Source organism: Lepidochelys kempii, chromosome 7, assembly GCF_965140285.1.
Source record: "Lepidochelys kempii isolate rLepKem1 chromosome 7, rLepKem1.hap1, whole genome shotgun sequence".
NCBI lineage: Eukaryota > Metazoa > Chordata > Testudines > Cheloniidae > Lepidochelys > Lepidochelys kempii.
This window is the reverse complement of record NC_136386.1, coordinates 15511857-15527083: the sequence shown is the minus strand read 5'-3', so window position 1 is coordinate 15527083 and position 15227 is coordinate 15511857. Positions and strand designations below refer to the sequence as shown.

The 15227-nt window shown below is 44.0% G+C and overlaps 1 protein-coding gene and 1 long non-coding RNA gene across 13 annotated transcripts in view; both read left to right on the top strand.

Moving 5' to 3' along the window:
* The first annotated feature begins 6472 nt into the window (after positions 1–6472).
* Positions 6473–15227, top strand: part of SUMF1 (sulfatase modifying factor 1) — a 328295-nt gene continuing 319540 nt past the window's right edge. For 11 of the 12 annotated variants that reach the window (XR_012159766.2, XM_073351175.2, XM_073351178.2 and 8 more), the window contains exon 1: positions 6473–6749. Coding sequence is in view for 10 of the 12 variants with exons in the window: in XM_073351175.2 (XP_073207276.1) it covers positions 6486–6749 (264 nt within the window). In the remaining 2 variants the exon portion in view is untranslated. The remainder of the gene's footprint in view (positions 6750–15227) is intronic. The other variant, XM_073351174.2, reaches the window with a different exon arrangement.
* LOC140914102 (uncharacterized) lies at positions 10025–13631 on the top strand. The gene is made up of 2 exons (XR_012159768.2): positions 10025–12069; positions 13045–13631. It is a non-coding gene; the product is annotated as an uncharacterized LOC140914102 (long non-coding RNA).

The window sequence follows — 15227 nt, the reverse complement described above, 5'->3', positions numbered from 1 at the left end:
ATGGGGGTTTCTATTGGCTGTCACATCCCATTTGAACTCCCATCACGATAGCCAAGAATTTCAAAAATCTGTGACATAAAAATGCACTGTTGTGGGGAAAAGGATTAAGGCACAAAAAATATAGTTAAGTCCAAGGCTCTGCAGAGCTTTAGCTAGAGGTTCACAGGGGGAAAGTATGTAATAACTGTTCCAAAGAATGGAATGATGGCAGAAAAACACTGATAGTCTAATAATGTTAGATCAGCCAAATAAACCACAAGAAAATCAGATGTGAGAAAAATAAATATGAAACAAATGCAAGGATTTAACAGATCCTGGAAAGAGTAAAGGAGTTAACAGGCTGTGCTTAAACTGCTATGCTTAACTGTTAGTGACAGGGGCATCTCAAAGTTATATTACACAGTGTGTTGGCTGCAACACTTTCACTGGCATTAAACTCAAGAAAGCATTTCCCCTTCTTTGTCTCTCCACCCCAAGTACAGCATTAGACAAAAGGCAAGGACCATTTTATAGCTGTTGCCTATTTGCTTGTTGTTTGTTTTCACCTTCCTCTAAAGCATCCAGTATTTGCCCACTACTGGAGAAAGGACACCAATGTTGATGAGCCAGTGGTCTGATTACGACAATATGACAAATCCAGTGTTTGCTATTTTATCAGCATATGGATTCTTCATAAAAAAACAAGTCTGTACCAGTCATCATTATTGCTACTGAGCTGAACATCTAGAAGTCAAGGTACAGAGCTCTGACGCTTACGCACAAGTCAAGACATAGATAAAGGGTCCCTGAATTTTGGTGTTTTTTTTTTTTTGTAAAGGTAGAACTCATTACCCAATATCAGAAGGATGTCTATGCATTCTCCTCTTGAATTCTCATCCACTCAAACCAAAAATGTATGAGTGCTTAATGAGGAGCACTGCTCTAAAAAAAAATAATATGAGTTTCTTGTTTATTTTTCTTCATCAAACCTTATTAACTTTGCACAGCTATAAAGATGGATTTTTCCCTAACTAAGAGCCCTACAAACTTACCCTAGGATCTGAAAAGTAAGCTCTGTTCTTTCTGGTTTGTATAGCCTCATCAGTAAATAAAGATTCTGCAGGCCAAATTTTACCCTCAGTGGCACCTATGTAACTCATCCATGTGATTGCGTAGGTGGGTGCAATATAGACCTGGAACTGAAATTTAGTTAACAATTTTCTGTTAGTGCACACCAGAATAGAATGTCACTTGCTCCCCAACAGCTGAGTTAGCTCTGTGATGCAGTAAAACCGCATTCGGGTCAGTAAAGGCAGTAGACATGACTAAATACAGTAGATCAAGTGAGCATGATGTTGCTATAAATGACCATAAATGCACTTTCATATCTGGCAATGGAATCTATTCAAATTGGCAGCCCTCCAGACTCCTGGGCATAACTAACATGTCCTGCCTTTAACGACTGAATTTCACTTCTAATTTGTTGCTTCCTAAAAACAATGTAGGAAAGCTCACATTCAGAATCATGATAAACTGACTCTATTGCAACTGCCCTGTCATCTGCAATAATGTACATTCAGGGTCAGTGTCCGAGATAGGGTTCAGAGTTCTATTTCTAATCACCAGCAAGCAAGGGGTTAATTCCCAGGTTAGCTCAGACACAGGTGTGCAGAACGGAGTGACAAAGAAGAACTGCTCAGGAAGTCGCAGATGACACATTGTAAAAATTACGATAGAGGAAATACCACTTCAGTCTTTTCAGAGGGGAACTGTGGTACAACCAGTTATTAACCCAATAACGTGTGTATTTTAAGACTACAAATAAAAGGCATGGTGCAAACACTTGATGTGAGGCTTTTCTTTTGCTGTTGAACCACTCTACTGTTTTGTATCCTTTGGGGGCATTATTCTGGGCCTTAAGTGTCTTGTTATTTAAAGCAAATACGTGAATTCATCAGATGCAAAAGATGCTCGATTGCTTAAGCAGAAGGTTTAAGTCTTCTGTTTGCCATAGAACAACAGAACCATTTCCATGCCGCCTCTCCGTTACTCCCTTAACTCTGATGCCAAAGGACCATCTCAAACAGTCTGGAGGATTTGAATCTCTATGGTTGGGTTTGAACTAGGACTTTTGTCTGTAATTTCTCACCTTTGCTACCATTAGTTCAGCTGCACCAGTCGCAGCAACGGAAGAAGTGAGAGTGTAGGCACAGCACCAAGAGGTTGCCAGTGATTTAAGAACAGGGCTGTCTAATCTTAGTCAAAGCAGGTTGGAGTGTCAATCAAAATACCCCTAGCTATCAAGGCCTTCTCCATGCCAGCACTCCCATCGCTACTACCAACGGGGAGGTGAAGCAATCATAGCAATGGTGAGAAATTCTAGGCAAAAAAGAGACAATATCTCAGCTTCTACATTTAAGGCCAGAGAAAGCTCCTAATCCACTTCTCTAGGTCTTCCATGGGAGACTTCCAGCAAATTAGGGAAAACAAGACTTGACATGCTTGGTATTTCTGAAATAAAAAAACAAAACAAAGCCTTTTGGGTCTTGCTTTGTACATCATAAAACAGACATTTACCAATTTCCCCTTCCCAGTTACCTCTACCCCATACACTTCACCAAAAGCCTGATTCTGACCTACTTACTCATGCTGAGTAGTACCTTACTGGTACTACTCAGTGAAGTCAGTGGGACTATTCCTGGAGTAAGGTATTACTCACCATGAGTAAAGAGGCTGCACAATTAGGCCTTAAGTGGAAAAAAATGAGCTGTCTGAATTTACAGCTGACTTAGCAGCAGATTCATTACTAATAAATAAACTAATACAAGCACTCAAACAGCATCAGAACGTGAACCAAAAGCGGAGTTTGCTCATAAGCTAATTGCATTATGTTGTTGTTGAGTCCTGCCGTCAAGGAGGGGGGAATTAGAACCCAAATTTATTTGATGAAAGTATAGAAATACTGCACCAAAGAACTCAGGAAAAGAAGCAATAAGACCAAACAAGCAGGATACACCAGAGAAGCACAATGTTCATTGGCTGAGAGATGGTTTTTTTGAACTCCCCAATGATACATTTTAAAGCACACAGTTTTAATACAGGAGAATTGCTCCACAGATTGTTTTGATTTCTATAAGTGTCTGACTTTGAAAATGAGCTATTGTCCTACAGTTACCACTGCACTGGATAAAGGGAGGAAGAAAGCAAGTTGCTGGTAATTCCTTTGTATTTTAAATAGGGAATCATTATTGCATGGGGCAAAGATAATTACTCAAAAATAAAAGGAACATTTATGTTTTCTGACCCCAAAAGCAATTTGGTTTTATAATTAAATTCATGTTTATTTGTTTTTCCTTCACTCTGTAGCTTTTCTGAGTATGTCACAGGACAAAAGAGACAAATGACCGATAAATGGAAACAATGTTTATGAAAACTCCCAGCACTGTCATTTTAACACAGAGGACACTTTCAGGCTAAGGAATGACATCTAGTAGTGTTCCTATCCAAGTTCTAAAGACAGCAAAAAATTCCTTCTCCTTGACTTCAGGGGGCTGCTTCTTGCTGTTTCACAAAACTAATCTGTACAGATCAAGATGACATTAAATATTTGTAACTGTAGCTCACTGAATTAGTAAAGATTTCTTTTATTATTAGGACATGATCCTGCATTCCTAATAGACCCCCAAACACCCCTCATTGGTGTCAATAGAAGTACTGGATGCACTGGGACAGCTGATTATTGTTTTACTGGGTTAGAGTCTGACTTGCCCATATATGGGTATAAGGAATGGTCAGAACCCACCTCTTTTGCCCCTGTGTGTAACAGGACTGTGGGTTCCTGTACACAGGAGTAAGCAGGCACTGTGCACCTGCCGCTCCCTCACAGGAGGGCAGAGAGTGGGTTGAGCCTTGGGTCTGATCTCAAAGCACCAGCCAGCACAGGGGTAGTAATTTGCATTTTTATAGAAGCAACAAATTACCTCCTCTACCCAGAGTGATGAGAGAGGAAACTGCCTCTCAGATACATGATTCTATCCCTGTACTGCTCCTGAGATGACACATTAACACGTTTCCCCATACACAGGGCTTGTGATAAAGCTACAGGTCAGCCCACTGTGTTGAACAGTACTTGTTAAAAATGATGCTGTGGTTAAAAATGCTGTTCTTTTTCTGGTCAGAGTGGCCCTACTTTCTCCCATTGAAATCAATGTGAGTTTTGCCATTAATTTTGGGTAGGAGGAGGATCAGACCATACCTCTTGCATGTGGAATTTTATCTGCATCTTGGATGAGTCACAGATAATAATATCGTGGTAGACACATCCTTATGCCTGTGATTTCTTACAGGTGACTTGTTAAGAAAAAGAAAAGAAAAGAAAAGAAAGTGAATGTAATTGATATGCCTGGCCCCAGATGCATGCCCAGAACATTCACATTGGCAGAGAATGCAATTCCTCAATGTAAGACATATAATGATAGTACTTAGCACTTCTATAGTGCTTTTTATCCATCAGTTTGAAAGGACTTTACAAAGGAGAAGTAGCATTATCTTTACCAATGAGAAATGGAGACACTGAGAGGCGATCTGACTTCTCTGGGGAGATATCCTGTCATATGTTTTGATACCACTTACTAGTAACTGTTTTAAAAGAGTTGACAAATGGGCCAAATCTCATGACGATCCTGAATCCTCACTTCTTCAGCATGATTATTCCAGCATCAGAACAATTTGGACCCCCCCATTTGGTATAAAGATACTCAAATATGATCTCTGCTTAAATGCAGGCCAAATTGCTTTATTTTGGTCTTGTTTATTTCAGCATTAAAAGCTATTTTAAGAAAATAGAAAGCTTCACACTGCAGAAACTCTAGTAAGAAGCTATCTCCAGAGAGGCTCCAAGGTAGCAATGCCCCTCAGTGAGGATGCTCATGATAGCTATGTATGTTCACATTCTCTAGTGACTGATGTTCCCTCTGCTTCCTTCCAAAAAATGCCATGTGCCTGTCAAAAATGCAGGTCATTAATGATCTGGAGGATGGCGTGGACTGCACCCTCAGCAAGTTTGCAGATGACACTAAACAGGGAGGAGTGGTAGATACGCTGGAGGGTAGGGATAGGATACAGAGGGACCTCGACAAATTAGAGGATTGGGCCAAAAGAAATCTGATGAGGTTCAACAAGGACAAGTTCAGAGTCCTGCACTTAGGACGGAAGAATCCCATGCACCGCTACAGACTAGGGACCGAATGGCTCGGCAGTAGTTCCGCAGAAACGGACCTAGGGGTTACAGTGGACAAGAAGCTGGATATGAGTCAACACTGTGCCCTTGTTGCCAAGAAAGCTAACGACATTTTGGGCTGTATAAGTAGGGGCATTGCCAGCAGATCGAAGGACGTGATCATTCCTCTCTGTTCGACATTGGTGAGGCCTCATCTGGAGTATTGCGTCCAGTTTTGGGCCCCACACTACAAGAAGGATGTGGAAAAATTGGAAAGAATCCAGCAGAGGACAATAAAAAGATTAGGGGACTGGAACACATGACTTATGAGGAAAGGCTGAGGGAACTGGGATTGTTTAGTCTGCAGAAGAGAAGATTGAGGGGGGATTTGATAGCTGCTTTCAACTATCTTAAAGGAGGTTCCAAAGAGCATGGATCTAGACTGTTCTCAGTGGTAGCAGATGACAGAATGAGGAGTAATAGTCTCAAGTTGCAGTGGGGGAGGTTTAGGTGGGATATTAGGAAAAACTTTTTCACTAGGAGGGTGGTGAAGCACTGGACTGTGTTACCTACGGAGGTGGTGGAATTGCCTTCCTTCGAGGTTTTTAAGGTCAGGCTTGACAAAGCTCTGGCTGGGATGATTTAGTTGGGGATTGGTCCTGCTTTGAGCAGGAGGTTGGTCTAGATGACCTCCTGAGGTCCCTTCCAACCCTGATATTCTATTCTGTGATTCTAAGTGAAGACAGCCATGTTGAAGAGCTTACCTCTCTTCCACCATACACCAATTCCTAGTTCCACCACGGTCCATGGGAGTTTTGCTGTTGATTTCATTGGGGTTATCATCTGGGTCTAGACTTTCATTATTCATTATTATTATCATCATCATCATCAATCTGGGTGAATTCAGTATACAACCAAGGCTCAGGACATTGAATAATATATTATAGCACGTTGGCTGGAGGGTCTTACAACACTTTGCAGGCACCAGCTGATGTAGCTTTGACACGTCTCTGAGGCAGAGAGGTAGCATTCGTCCCATTTTACAGACGGGGAAGTTGAGGCTCTTAGGCGTGGTGGGGCGCCTCAGACCATAAGACAAGGCGGTGGCAGAGGGAGGACTAGAACCCCGGAGGCCTGATTGCCGCAGGGCAAGTAGCCGACGCTGGAAGCTGCAGCGCTGCCCCCAGCGGGGCACAGCCCCAGACAGCCCGCTCGGAAGCGAGCGCTGTCTCTTTAACGCCAGGGCAGGTCACCTGACTGCGCACGTCACGCGGTGCCCCAAGCCAACATGGCTGCGCCCAGGGCAGGGCGGGCTGCGCCGAGCTGGGCTCTGGTGCTGGGCTTGGCGCTGTGCTCGGGGCCCGGGGCGGCTGCGAGCTCCTCCTCTTCCAGCGCGGCGGCGGCCTCCAAGGGGACGTGTGGCTGTAGCGCGGGCCGGGGGAGCGGCGGGGAGGCGGCCGCGGCGGCGGCCTGGAGGTATTCCCCGGAGGCCAATGCCCCGAGTCCGGCCGTGGGGCCGGGCACCCGCAAGGGGCCCGCTGCGCACAGTCAGGTGGGCGAGGCCTACAGCTGCCCGTGGCGGGGGGCCTGGGCTCCCAGGATTGTGGTTTGGGATGGCGGGTGCCTTGTAAATGGCTGGGTGCTCAAAGCAATTTCCATTATTAGTTTATTTGACTTCTCAAGAACAGCAGTTTTTAGATGTGAGTGCTCCTTCAGCATGTAAAATAGATGGCACGGTAGACCAAAATACATGAGAGGCTGTCCAAACCTTACAGCCTAGACGAGAATATGGGCCATCAATAACGTTGGGGAATGGGTAACCAGACTTGCATAATGAGAGGTTTCAGAGTAAGCAGCCATGTTAGTCTGTATCCGTAAAAAGAACAGGAGGACTTGTGGCACCTTAGCGACTAACAAATTTATTAGAGCATAAGCTTTTTTGAGTGACAGCTCACTTCATCAGGTGCATACAGTGGAAAATATAGTGGGAAGATTTTATATGCATAGAAAGTTCTTCTGCAGTTTGTAAACGGTGTCACCATCACCAACACCAGAGCCATGTAGCACCCTATGTTCTTCACTTGATTGATATCAAGTGGCATGATGACAAGAGCTTATGTATGGATTGAGGCAGTATTGATTTTGACTTAGCTGGGAAGTTTAGTGTAAACAGTCTGGGTAATGTGACTAGCTTAATGGAAATGTATATCGGGGAGTAGCAGCAGTCTAGAAAGCATTTAGATTAGAATGTTGTTCTGTGCTGAGATCTTAGAAAAGAGAACAGAAAAGTTAATGGCGGTATGTATACTACGTGCTTTTGACTCAGCTGTAGTTGCTTTGTTCTAAATGCTACCTAGTTGTTCCAGAAAAATGCAATGAAAGCTGACTAGTATTGGAAGCTAGCAATGTAAGAAGGAAGTTATTAAACAAGTTATTTAGTCTGGAGAGAAGCAATACATTCTAAAAATATGAAAGAAAACTCCTTTGTAGGTTATAATCAAGTTGCGGAACTTCCTGTTAGGAATAATTGTGAGGTAGCTTTGCAAAATTCGGAAATATACTGTGTTCATATGAACATTTAGAGCCAGATCCTCAGTTGCTGGAAACTAGCATAACTCTGTTGATTTTAGAAGTACTATGCTGATTTATGCTAGCTGAGGATCTGATTGTTAACATTTATGTTAGCTAGGTCAAAAAGGTCAAGTATCTGTCATAAGAATGGCCATACTGGGTCAGACCAATGGCCTATCTAGCCAAGTATCCTGTCTTCTGACAGTGGCCAGTGCCAGATGCTTGAATGGGAATGATCAGAATAGGGCCGTTATTCGAGTGATCCATCCCCTGTCGTCCAGTCCCGGTTTCTGGCAGTCAGACGTTTAGGGACACCCAAAGCATGGGGTTGTGTTCCTGACCATCTTGGTTATTAGCCTATCCTCCGTTAACTTACCTTTTTTGAACCTAGGTATATTTTTGGCCTTCACAACATTCTCTGGCAGTGAGTTCCACAGTTGACTGTGTTGTGTGGAGAAAGTATTTCCTTATGTTTGTGTTAAACCTGCTGCGTATTAATTTAATTGCGTGACACCTGGTTCTCGTGTTATGCGAAGGGATAAATAACACTTCCTTATTCACTTTCTCCATCCCATTCATGATTTTATAGACCTTTCCCTTAGTCGTCTGTCTTCTAAGCTAAACAGTCCCAGTTTTTTAATCTCTCCTCCTATGAAAGTTGTTCCCTATCCCTAATTATTTTTGTTGCCCTTCTCTGTACCTTTTCCAATATTTTTTCTGAGATGGGATGACCAGAACTGTAAGTAGTACTGAAGGTCAGGCCTACTATGGATTTATATAGTGGCATTATGATATTTTCTGTCGTCTTATCCTTTCTTAGTGGTTCTTAACATTCTGTTAGCTTTTCTGACCTGCTGCTGCACATTGAGCAGATGTTTTCAGAGAACTATTCACAATGACTCCAAGATCTCTTTCTTGAGTGGTAACGGCTAATTTAGACCCCCATCATTTTGTATCTATATTTGGGATTGTTTTCCAATGTACATTACTTTGCATTTATCAACACTGAATTTCATCTGCCATTTTCTTGCCCTGTCACCCAGTTTTGTAAGATCCCTTTGTAACTCTTCACAGTCAGCTTTGGACTTAACTATCTTGAGTAGTTTTGTATCATCTGCAGACTTTTTTGCCACCTCACTGTTTACCCCCTTTTCCAAGTCACTTATGAAAATGTTGAACAGCACTGGCCCCAGTACAGATTCTTGGGGGTCCCTGCTTTTTCTCTCTTTGCAGTGTGAAAATTGACCATATATTCCTACCCTTTGTGTCCTATCTTTTAACTGATCCAGTTTCTGATCCATGAGAGGACTTTCCCTCTTATCCTATGACTGCTTTCTTTGCTGAAGAGCCTTTGGTGTGGGACCTTGTGAAAGGCTTTCTGGAAGTCGACTAGATCACCCTTGTCCACATGTTTGTTAATGCCCCCACTGCTGCTCAAGAATTCTAATAGATTGGTGAAGCATGATTTCCCTTTACAAAAGCCATGTTCCTTTCAACAAATTGTGTTCATCTGTGTGTGTGATCATTTCTACTACAGTTTAAACCAATTTACCTGATGCTGAAATTAGGCTTACTGGCCTGTAATTGCCAGGATCCCCTCTGGAGCCTCTTTTAAAAATCTGTTACATTAGCTGTCCTCCAGTCGTCTGTTACAGAGGCTGATTTAAGTGAAAGGTTACATGCTACAGTTAATTGTGCAATTTCATATTTGAGTTTCTTCAGAACTCTTGGGTGAATATTATCTGGTGACTTAGTACTGTTTAGTTTATCAATTTGTTCCCAAACCTCCTCTGTTGACATCTTAGTCTGGGACAGATTTGTCACCTAAAAAGAATGGCCCAGATGTGGAAATCTCCTTCACATCCTTTGCAGTGAAGACTGATGCAAAGAATTCATTTAGTTTCTCTGCAACAACCTTGTCTTCCTGGAGTGCTCTTTAAGCACCTTAACCTTCTGTGTCCACGCTGATTGTTTTGCAGGCTTCCTGAGTGTGATATACTTAAAAATGATTTTTTTGCAGTTTAGTTTTGTTTTTTGGTAGTTGCTCTTCAGATTATTTTTTTTGGCCTGCCTAGTTATATTTTTACACTTGACTTGACAGAGTTTGTGCCTTTCTATTTTCCTTAGCAGGATTTAACTTCCAATTTTTAAAGGCTGACTTTTTGCCTCTAACCACCTACTTTATGTTCTTGTTTAGCCACGGTGGCTTTTTTTTTTTTTTGGTTCCCATGTTTTTGTGTGTGTGTGGGGGGGGGGGGGGGGGAAATACGTTTAGTTTGAGCCTCTATTACAGTCTTTTTAAAAGCTTCCATGCAACTTGAAGGCATTTCATTCTTGTGACTGTTCCTTTTAATGTCTGTTTAACTAGCTTCCTAATTTTTGTTCCCCCATTTGAAGTTAAATGCTACTACAGTAAGGTTCTTCGGTTGCTATTACTGAGAGGTTCACCTGTATTCACCTCTTGGATCAGATCGTGTGCTTCACTTAGGACTGAACCAAGAATTGCGTCTCCTCTTGTGGGTTCCAGGACTAGCTGCTCCAAAAAACGTTCATGGTGTCTCGAAATTTTCTCTGCATCCTGTTCTGAGGTTATATCTACCAAGCCGATATGGGGATAGTTGAAAATTCCCATTATAATTGCCTTTTTTTTCTGTTTTTGTAGCCTTTCTCACCTCCCTGAGCATTTCGCAATCACAGTCACTATCCTGGTCAGGGTGGTCGGTAGTATATTCCTACAGCTATACTCGTTCTAGTCAAGCATGGAATTTCTATCCATGGAGATTGTATGGTATAGTGTGATTCATTTAGATTTTTATTATCTTTATATTTCTTTCAATGTAGTGCCACTCCCACATCAGCACGATCTACTGTCATTCTTATATGTTGTGTATCCTGGTATTACCATGTCCCATTGATTTGATTATTATCGTTCCACCAAGTTTCTGTTATACCTATTATATCAATCTTGTTTAACACCCAGCACTCAGGGTCACCATCTTAGTTTTTTAGACTTAGGTATATGTAACCTCATAGACCAGGTTATAAACTGATCAGCAGGGGTTGATCAGTCCCTCCCTCGCAGTTACATAGCAGTACTGCACAACTGACCAAGTGCCTAACAGCAGTGTTTCAGAGTCTCTGAAGCCTGATACATGAGTGCATTTGTGTCCATTATTACAGCCCATCTTGCAACTGCATTTGTGCCTGATGGGGGTCCTAGTGAAGCCAACAGAGCTCTAAGCAGAGAGAGGTCACCCCATGAGATGTAGTTGAAGAATCAGCACCTAGATCAACTAACAGCTTTGAGGAAGAACTGGGACAGGTTTAGCAGGAGTGACTGGAGAGTTCTGTCTTGCGGACTTACTTTCTTCCATAAAATTTGAAGAAAAAAATCCATTTAGAAACTTTAATTGTGAGATGGTTTTTGTATTTTTTGAACTTCATTACTGAGAACATTTAGGCCTGGTCTACACTACAAGTTTGTCGAATTTAGCAGCATTAAATCTAATTAACCTTGCACCTGTCCACACAACGAAGCCATTTTTGTCGACATAAAGGGCTCTTAAAACCGATTTCTTATTCCTCCCCAACGAGGGGATTAGCGCTGAAATAGACATCGCCGTTTCGAATTAGGGTTAGTGTGGATGCAATTCGACGTATTGGCCTCCGGGAGCTATCCCACAGTGTACCATTATGACTGCTCTGGACAGCACTCTGAACTTGGATGCACTGGCCAGGTGTAAAGGAAAAGCCCCAGGAACTTTTGAATCTCATTTCCTGTTTGGCCAGGCGAGGTCATCAGCACAGGTAACCATGCAGTCCCAGAATTGAAAAAGAGCTCCAGCATGGACCAGATCGCTGTATGGGGAGATGAAGCCATGCTATCAGAACTACGTTCCAAAAGACGAAATGCCAAAACATTTCAAAACATCTCCAAGGCCATGAGGGACAGAGGCTACAGCAGGGACGCAACAGAGTGCCGCGTGAAACTTAAGGAGCTCAGACAAGTGTACCAGAAAACCAAAGAATCAAAGGGACACTCTGGGACAGACATGCTGCTTCTACGCTGAGCTGCATGCAATTCTAGGGGGGGGGCTGCCACCACTACCCCACCCCGTCCGTGGACTCCGATGATGAGGTACTCTCCGCCATGCCTGAGGATTTTGCAGATGGGGAAGATGAGGAGGAGGACGAGCTTGAGGAGAGCACACAGCACACTGTTCTCCCTGACAGCTAGGATCTTTTTCTCACCCTGATTGAAATACCCTCCCAACCCAATGAAGCTGGAGAAGGGACCTCTGGTGAGTGTACCTTCTAAAATATAATACATATTTTAAAAGCAAGCTTTTTTAATTGTTAATTTGCCCTGAGGACTTTGGGATGCATTCGTGGCCAGTACAGCTACTGGAAAAGTCTGTTAATGTGTCTGGGGATGGAGCAGAAATACTCCAGGGACATCTCCATGAAGCTCTCTTGGAGGTACTCTAAAAGCCTTTGCAAAAGGTTTCTGGGGAGAGCAGCCTTATTCCGTCCTCCATGGTAGGACACTTAACCATGCCATGCTAGTAGCAAGTAATCTGGTATCACTGCATGACAAAGCCTGGCAGCGTATGGTCCCGGTGTTCGCTGGCATTCAAGCAACATGTATTCTTTATCTCTCTGTGTTATCCTCAGGAGAGTGATATTGTTCATGATAACCTGGTTGAAATAAGGGAATTTAATTAAGGGGACATTCAGAGGTGGTCATTCCTACCTGGGCTGTTTGCCTGGGGCTGAAAAGAAATCTTCCCTGCAGTTAGAGTGGGGGGGCCATTGTCACTGAGCTGTTTGTGTTTGGCTAGCAGGGATCTTCCCTGATACTAGCCTTGCAGTGGGGTGAGGGGTAAAGTGATCATCCCAGAGAATTGGATTGGGGGGGGGGGTTAGTTTGGTTTATGCTGCTGCACGTTAACACTAAAACGCAGCGACTAAATGGCCAACTCAACGGGCTTAACTTGGTATGGGAAAGGAGGGCACTGCTGTTATGAAGGTTGCAGAAGCCGAAAGACTATGGCTTACCATGGCCTCCTGCAAGCTGAATTCTGTTGCCCGGCACTGCGTGTGTGATCTCTCACACCAAAGCCGAGGCACTCAATATAAGATGCAAAATGCGATCTTGTACCAAAATCACATGTGCTATGTAATGTGAATAGTGTTGTTCACTGTGAAAGAGTATAGCCATTGTTCTGTAAAATGTATCTTTTAAAACATTTCACTCCCTTTTATTCTTCCCGCAGCTGCAAATGTTTCAAGTCTCCCTTCCCTGTCCCAAAGGCTATCTCAGATAAGTTGGCAAAAAAAACGCACGCGCGATGAAATGTTCTCTGAGCTCATGCAGTCGTCTGGCACTGACAGAGCTCAGCAGAATGTGTGGAGGGACACAGTACAGGAAAGCGGCCAATGAAGGTGAAGACAGGAGGGACGATCGAGATGAGAGGTGGCGGCAGGAAGATCAGAGGAGGCAGGATGCAATGCTGGGGCTACTGTGGGATCAAACGGACATGCTCCAGCATCTGGTGGAGGTTCAGGAATGGCAGCAGGATCACAGACTGCCACTGCAGCCCTGTTTAACCGCCCTCCCTCCTCCCCACGTTCCATCGCCTCCTCACCCAGATGACCAAGGACGCGGGGGGGGAGGCTCCGGGCACCCAACCACTCCACCCCAGTGGACAGCCCAAGCAACAGAAGGCTGTCATTCAACAAGTTTTGAAGTGGCCTTTTCCTTCCCTCCTATCCTCCTCCCACACCCCACCCGGGCTACCTTGTGAGTTATCTCCCTATTTTTATAATCAATTAATAAAGAATACATGTTTTTTAAATGATAGTGACTTTATTTCCTTTGCAAGCAAGCTGTGATCGAAGGGAGGAGGGCTGGTGGCTTACGGGGAATTTAGAGTCAAGCAAGGGGGCGGGTTTTCATCAAGGAGAAACAAACAGAAGTGTCACACGGTACCCTGGCCAGTCATGAAACTGGTTTTCAAAGCTTCTCTGATGTGCAGCGCTTCCTGCTATGCTCTTCTAATCACCCTGGTGTCTGGCTGTGCGTATCCAGCGGCCAGGCTATTTGCATCAACCTCCCATCCCACCATAAACACCTCCTCCTTACTCTCACAGAGATTGTGGAGCACACAGCAAGCAGCAATAACAATGGGAATATTGGTTTCGCTGAGGTCTGAGTGAATCAGTAAATTGCGCCAGCGACCCTTTTAACATCCAAATGCACACACTACCACCATTCTGCACTTGCTCAGCCATTCAAACAATAAAAGCTCCTGACTACTGTCCAGGGTGCCTGTGTACGGCTTCATGAGCCAGGGCATTAAGGGGTAGGCTGGGTCCCCAAGGATAACTATAGGCATTTCAACATCCCCAACAGTTATTTTCTGGTCTGGGAAATAAATCCCTTCCTGCAGCCATTTAAACAGACTTGAGTTCCTGAAGACGTGAGCGTCATGAACCTTTCCCAGCCATCCCATGTTGATGTTGGTGAAATGTCCCTTGTGATCCACCAGTGCTTGCAGCACCATTGAAAAGTACCGGCTGCTTTGTGTACTGGCTGCTTTGGTGATCCAGTCCCAAGATAGGGATATGCATTCCATCTATAGCCCCACCACAGTTAGGGAATCCCATTGCAGCAAAGCCATCCACTATGACCTGCACATTTCCCAGAGTCACTACATTTGATAGCATCAGCTCAATGATTGCGTTGGCTACTTGCATCACAGCAACCCCCACAGTAGATTTGCCCACTCCAAATTGATTCCCGACTGACCGGTAGCTGTCTTGCATTGCAAGCTTCTACAGAGCTAGTGTCACTCGCTTGTGAACTGTGAGGGCTGCTCTCATTTTGGTATTCTTGCTCTTCAGAGCAGGGGAAAGCAAGTCACAAAGTTCCATGAAAGTGCCCTTATGCATGAGAAAGTTTTGGAGCCATCTAAACCTGCAACACTATGCAGTCCCACCAGTTTGTGCTTGTTTCCCAGGCCCAGAATTGGCGTACCATGGCATGACCCTGCCCCATTAACACCATGATCTCCAAATTGCCAGGGACCACAGTTTTAGAGAAATCTCTGTCCATGTCACCGCGCTGCTGTTGCCTCCTCGCCTAGTTTTTCAGGTTCTGGTTCTGCATAAACTGCATGATAATGCGTGAGGTATTTACAAAGGTCATAACTGCTGCAGTGAGCTGAATGGGCTCCATGCTAGCTGTGCTATGGCATCTGCTCAGGCAATCCAGAATAAAGGGCACAAAATGATTGTCTCCCATTGTTTTCATGGAGGGAGGGTTGACTGATATTTACCCATAAGCACCCTTGACAAATTTTTGGCCCCATCAAGCATTGGGAGCTTAGCCCAGAATTCCAATGGGCAGCGGGAACTGTGAGATAGCTACCCACAGTGCACCGCTCGGAATGTCTAC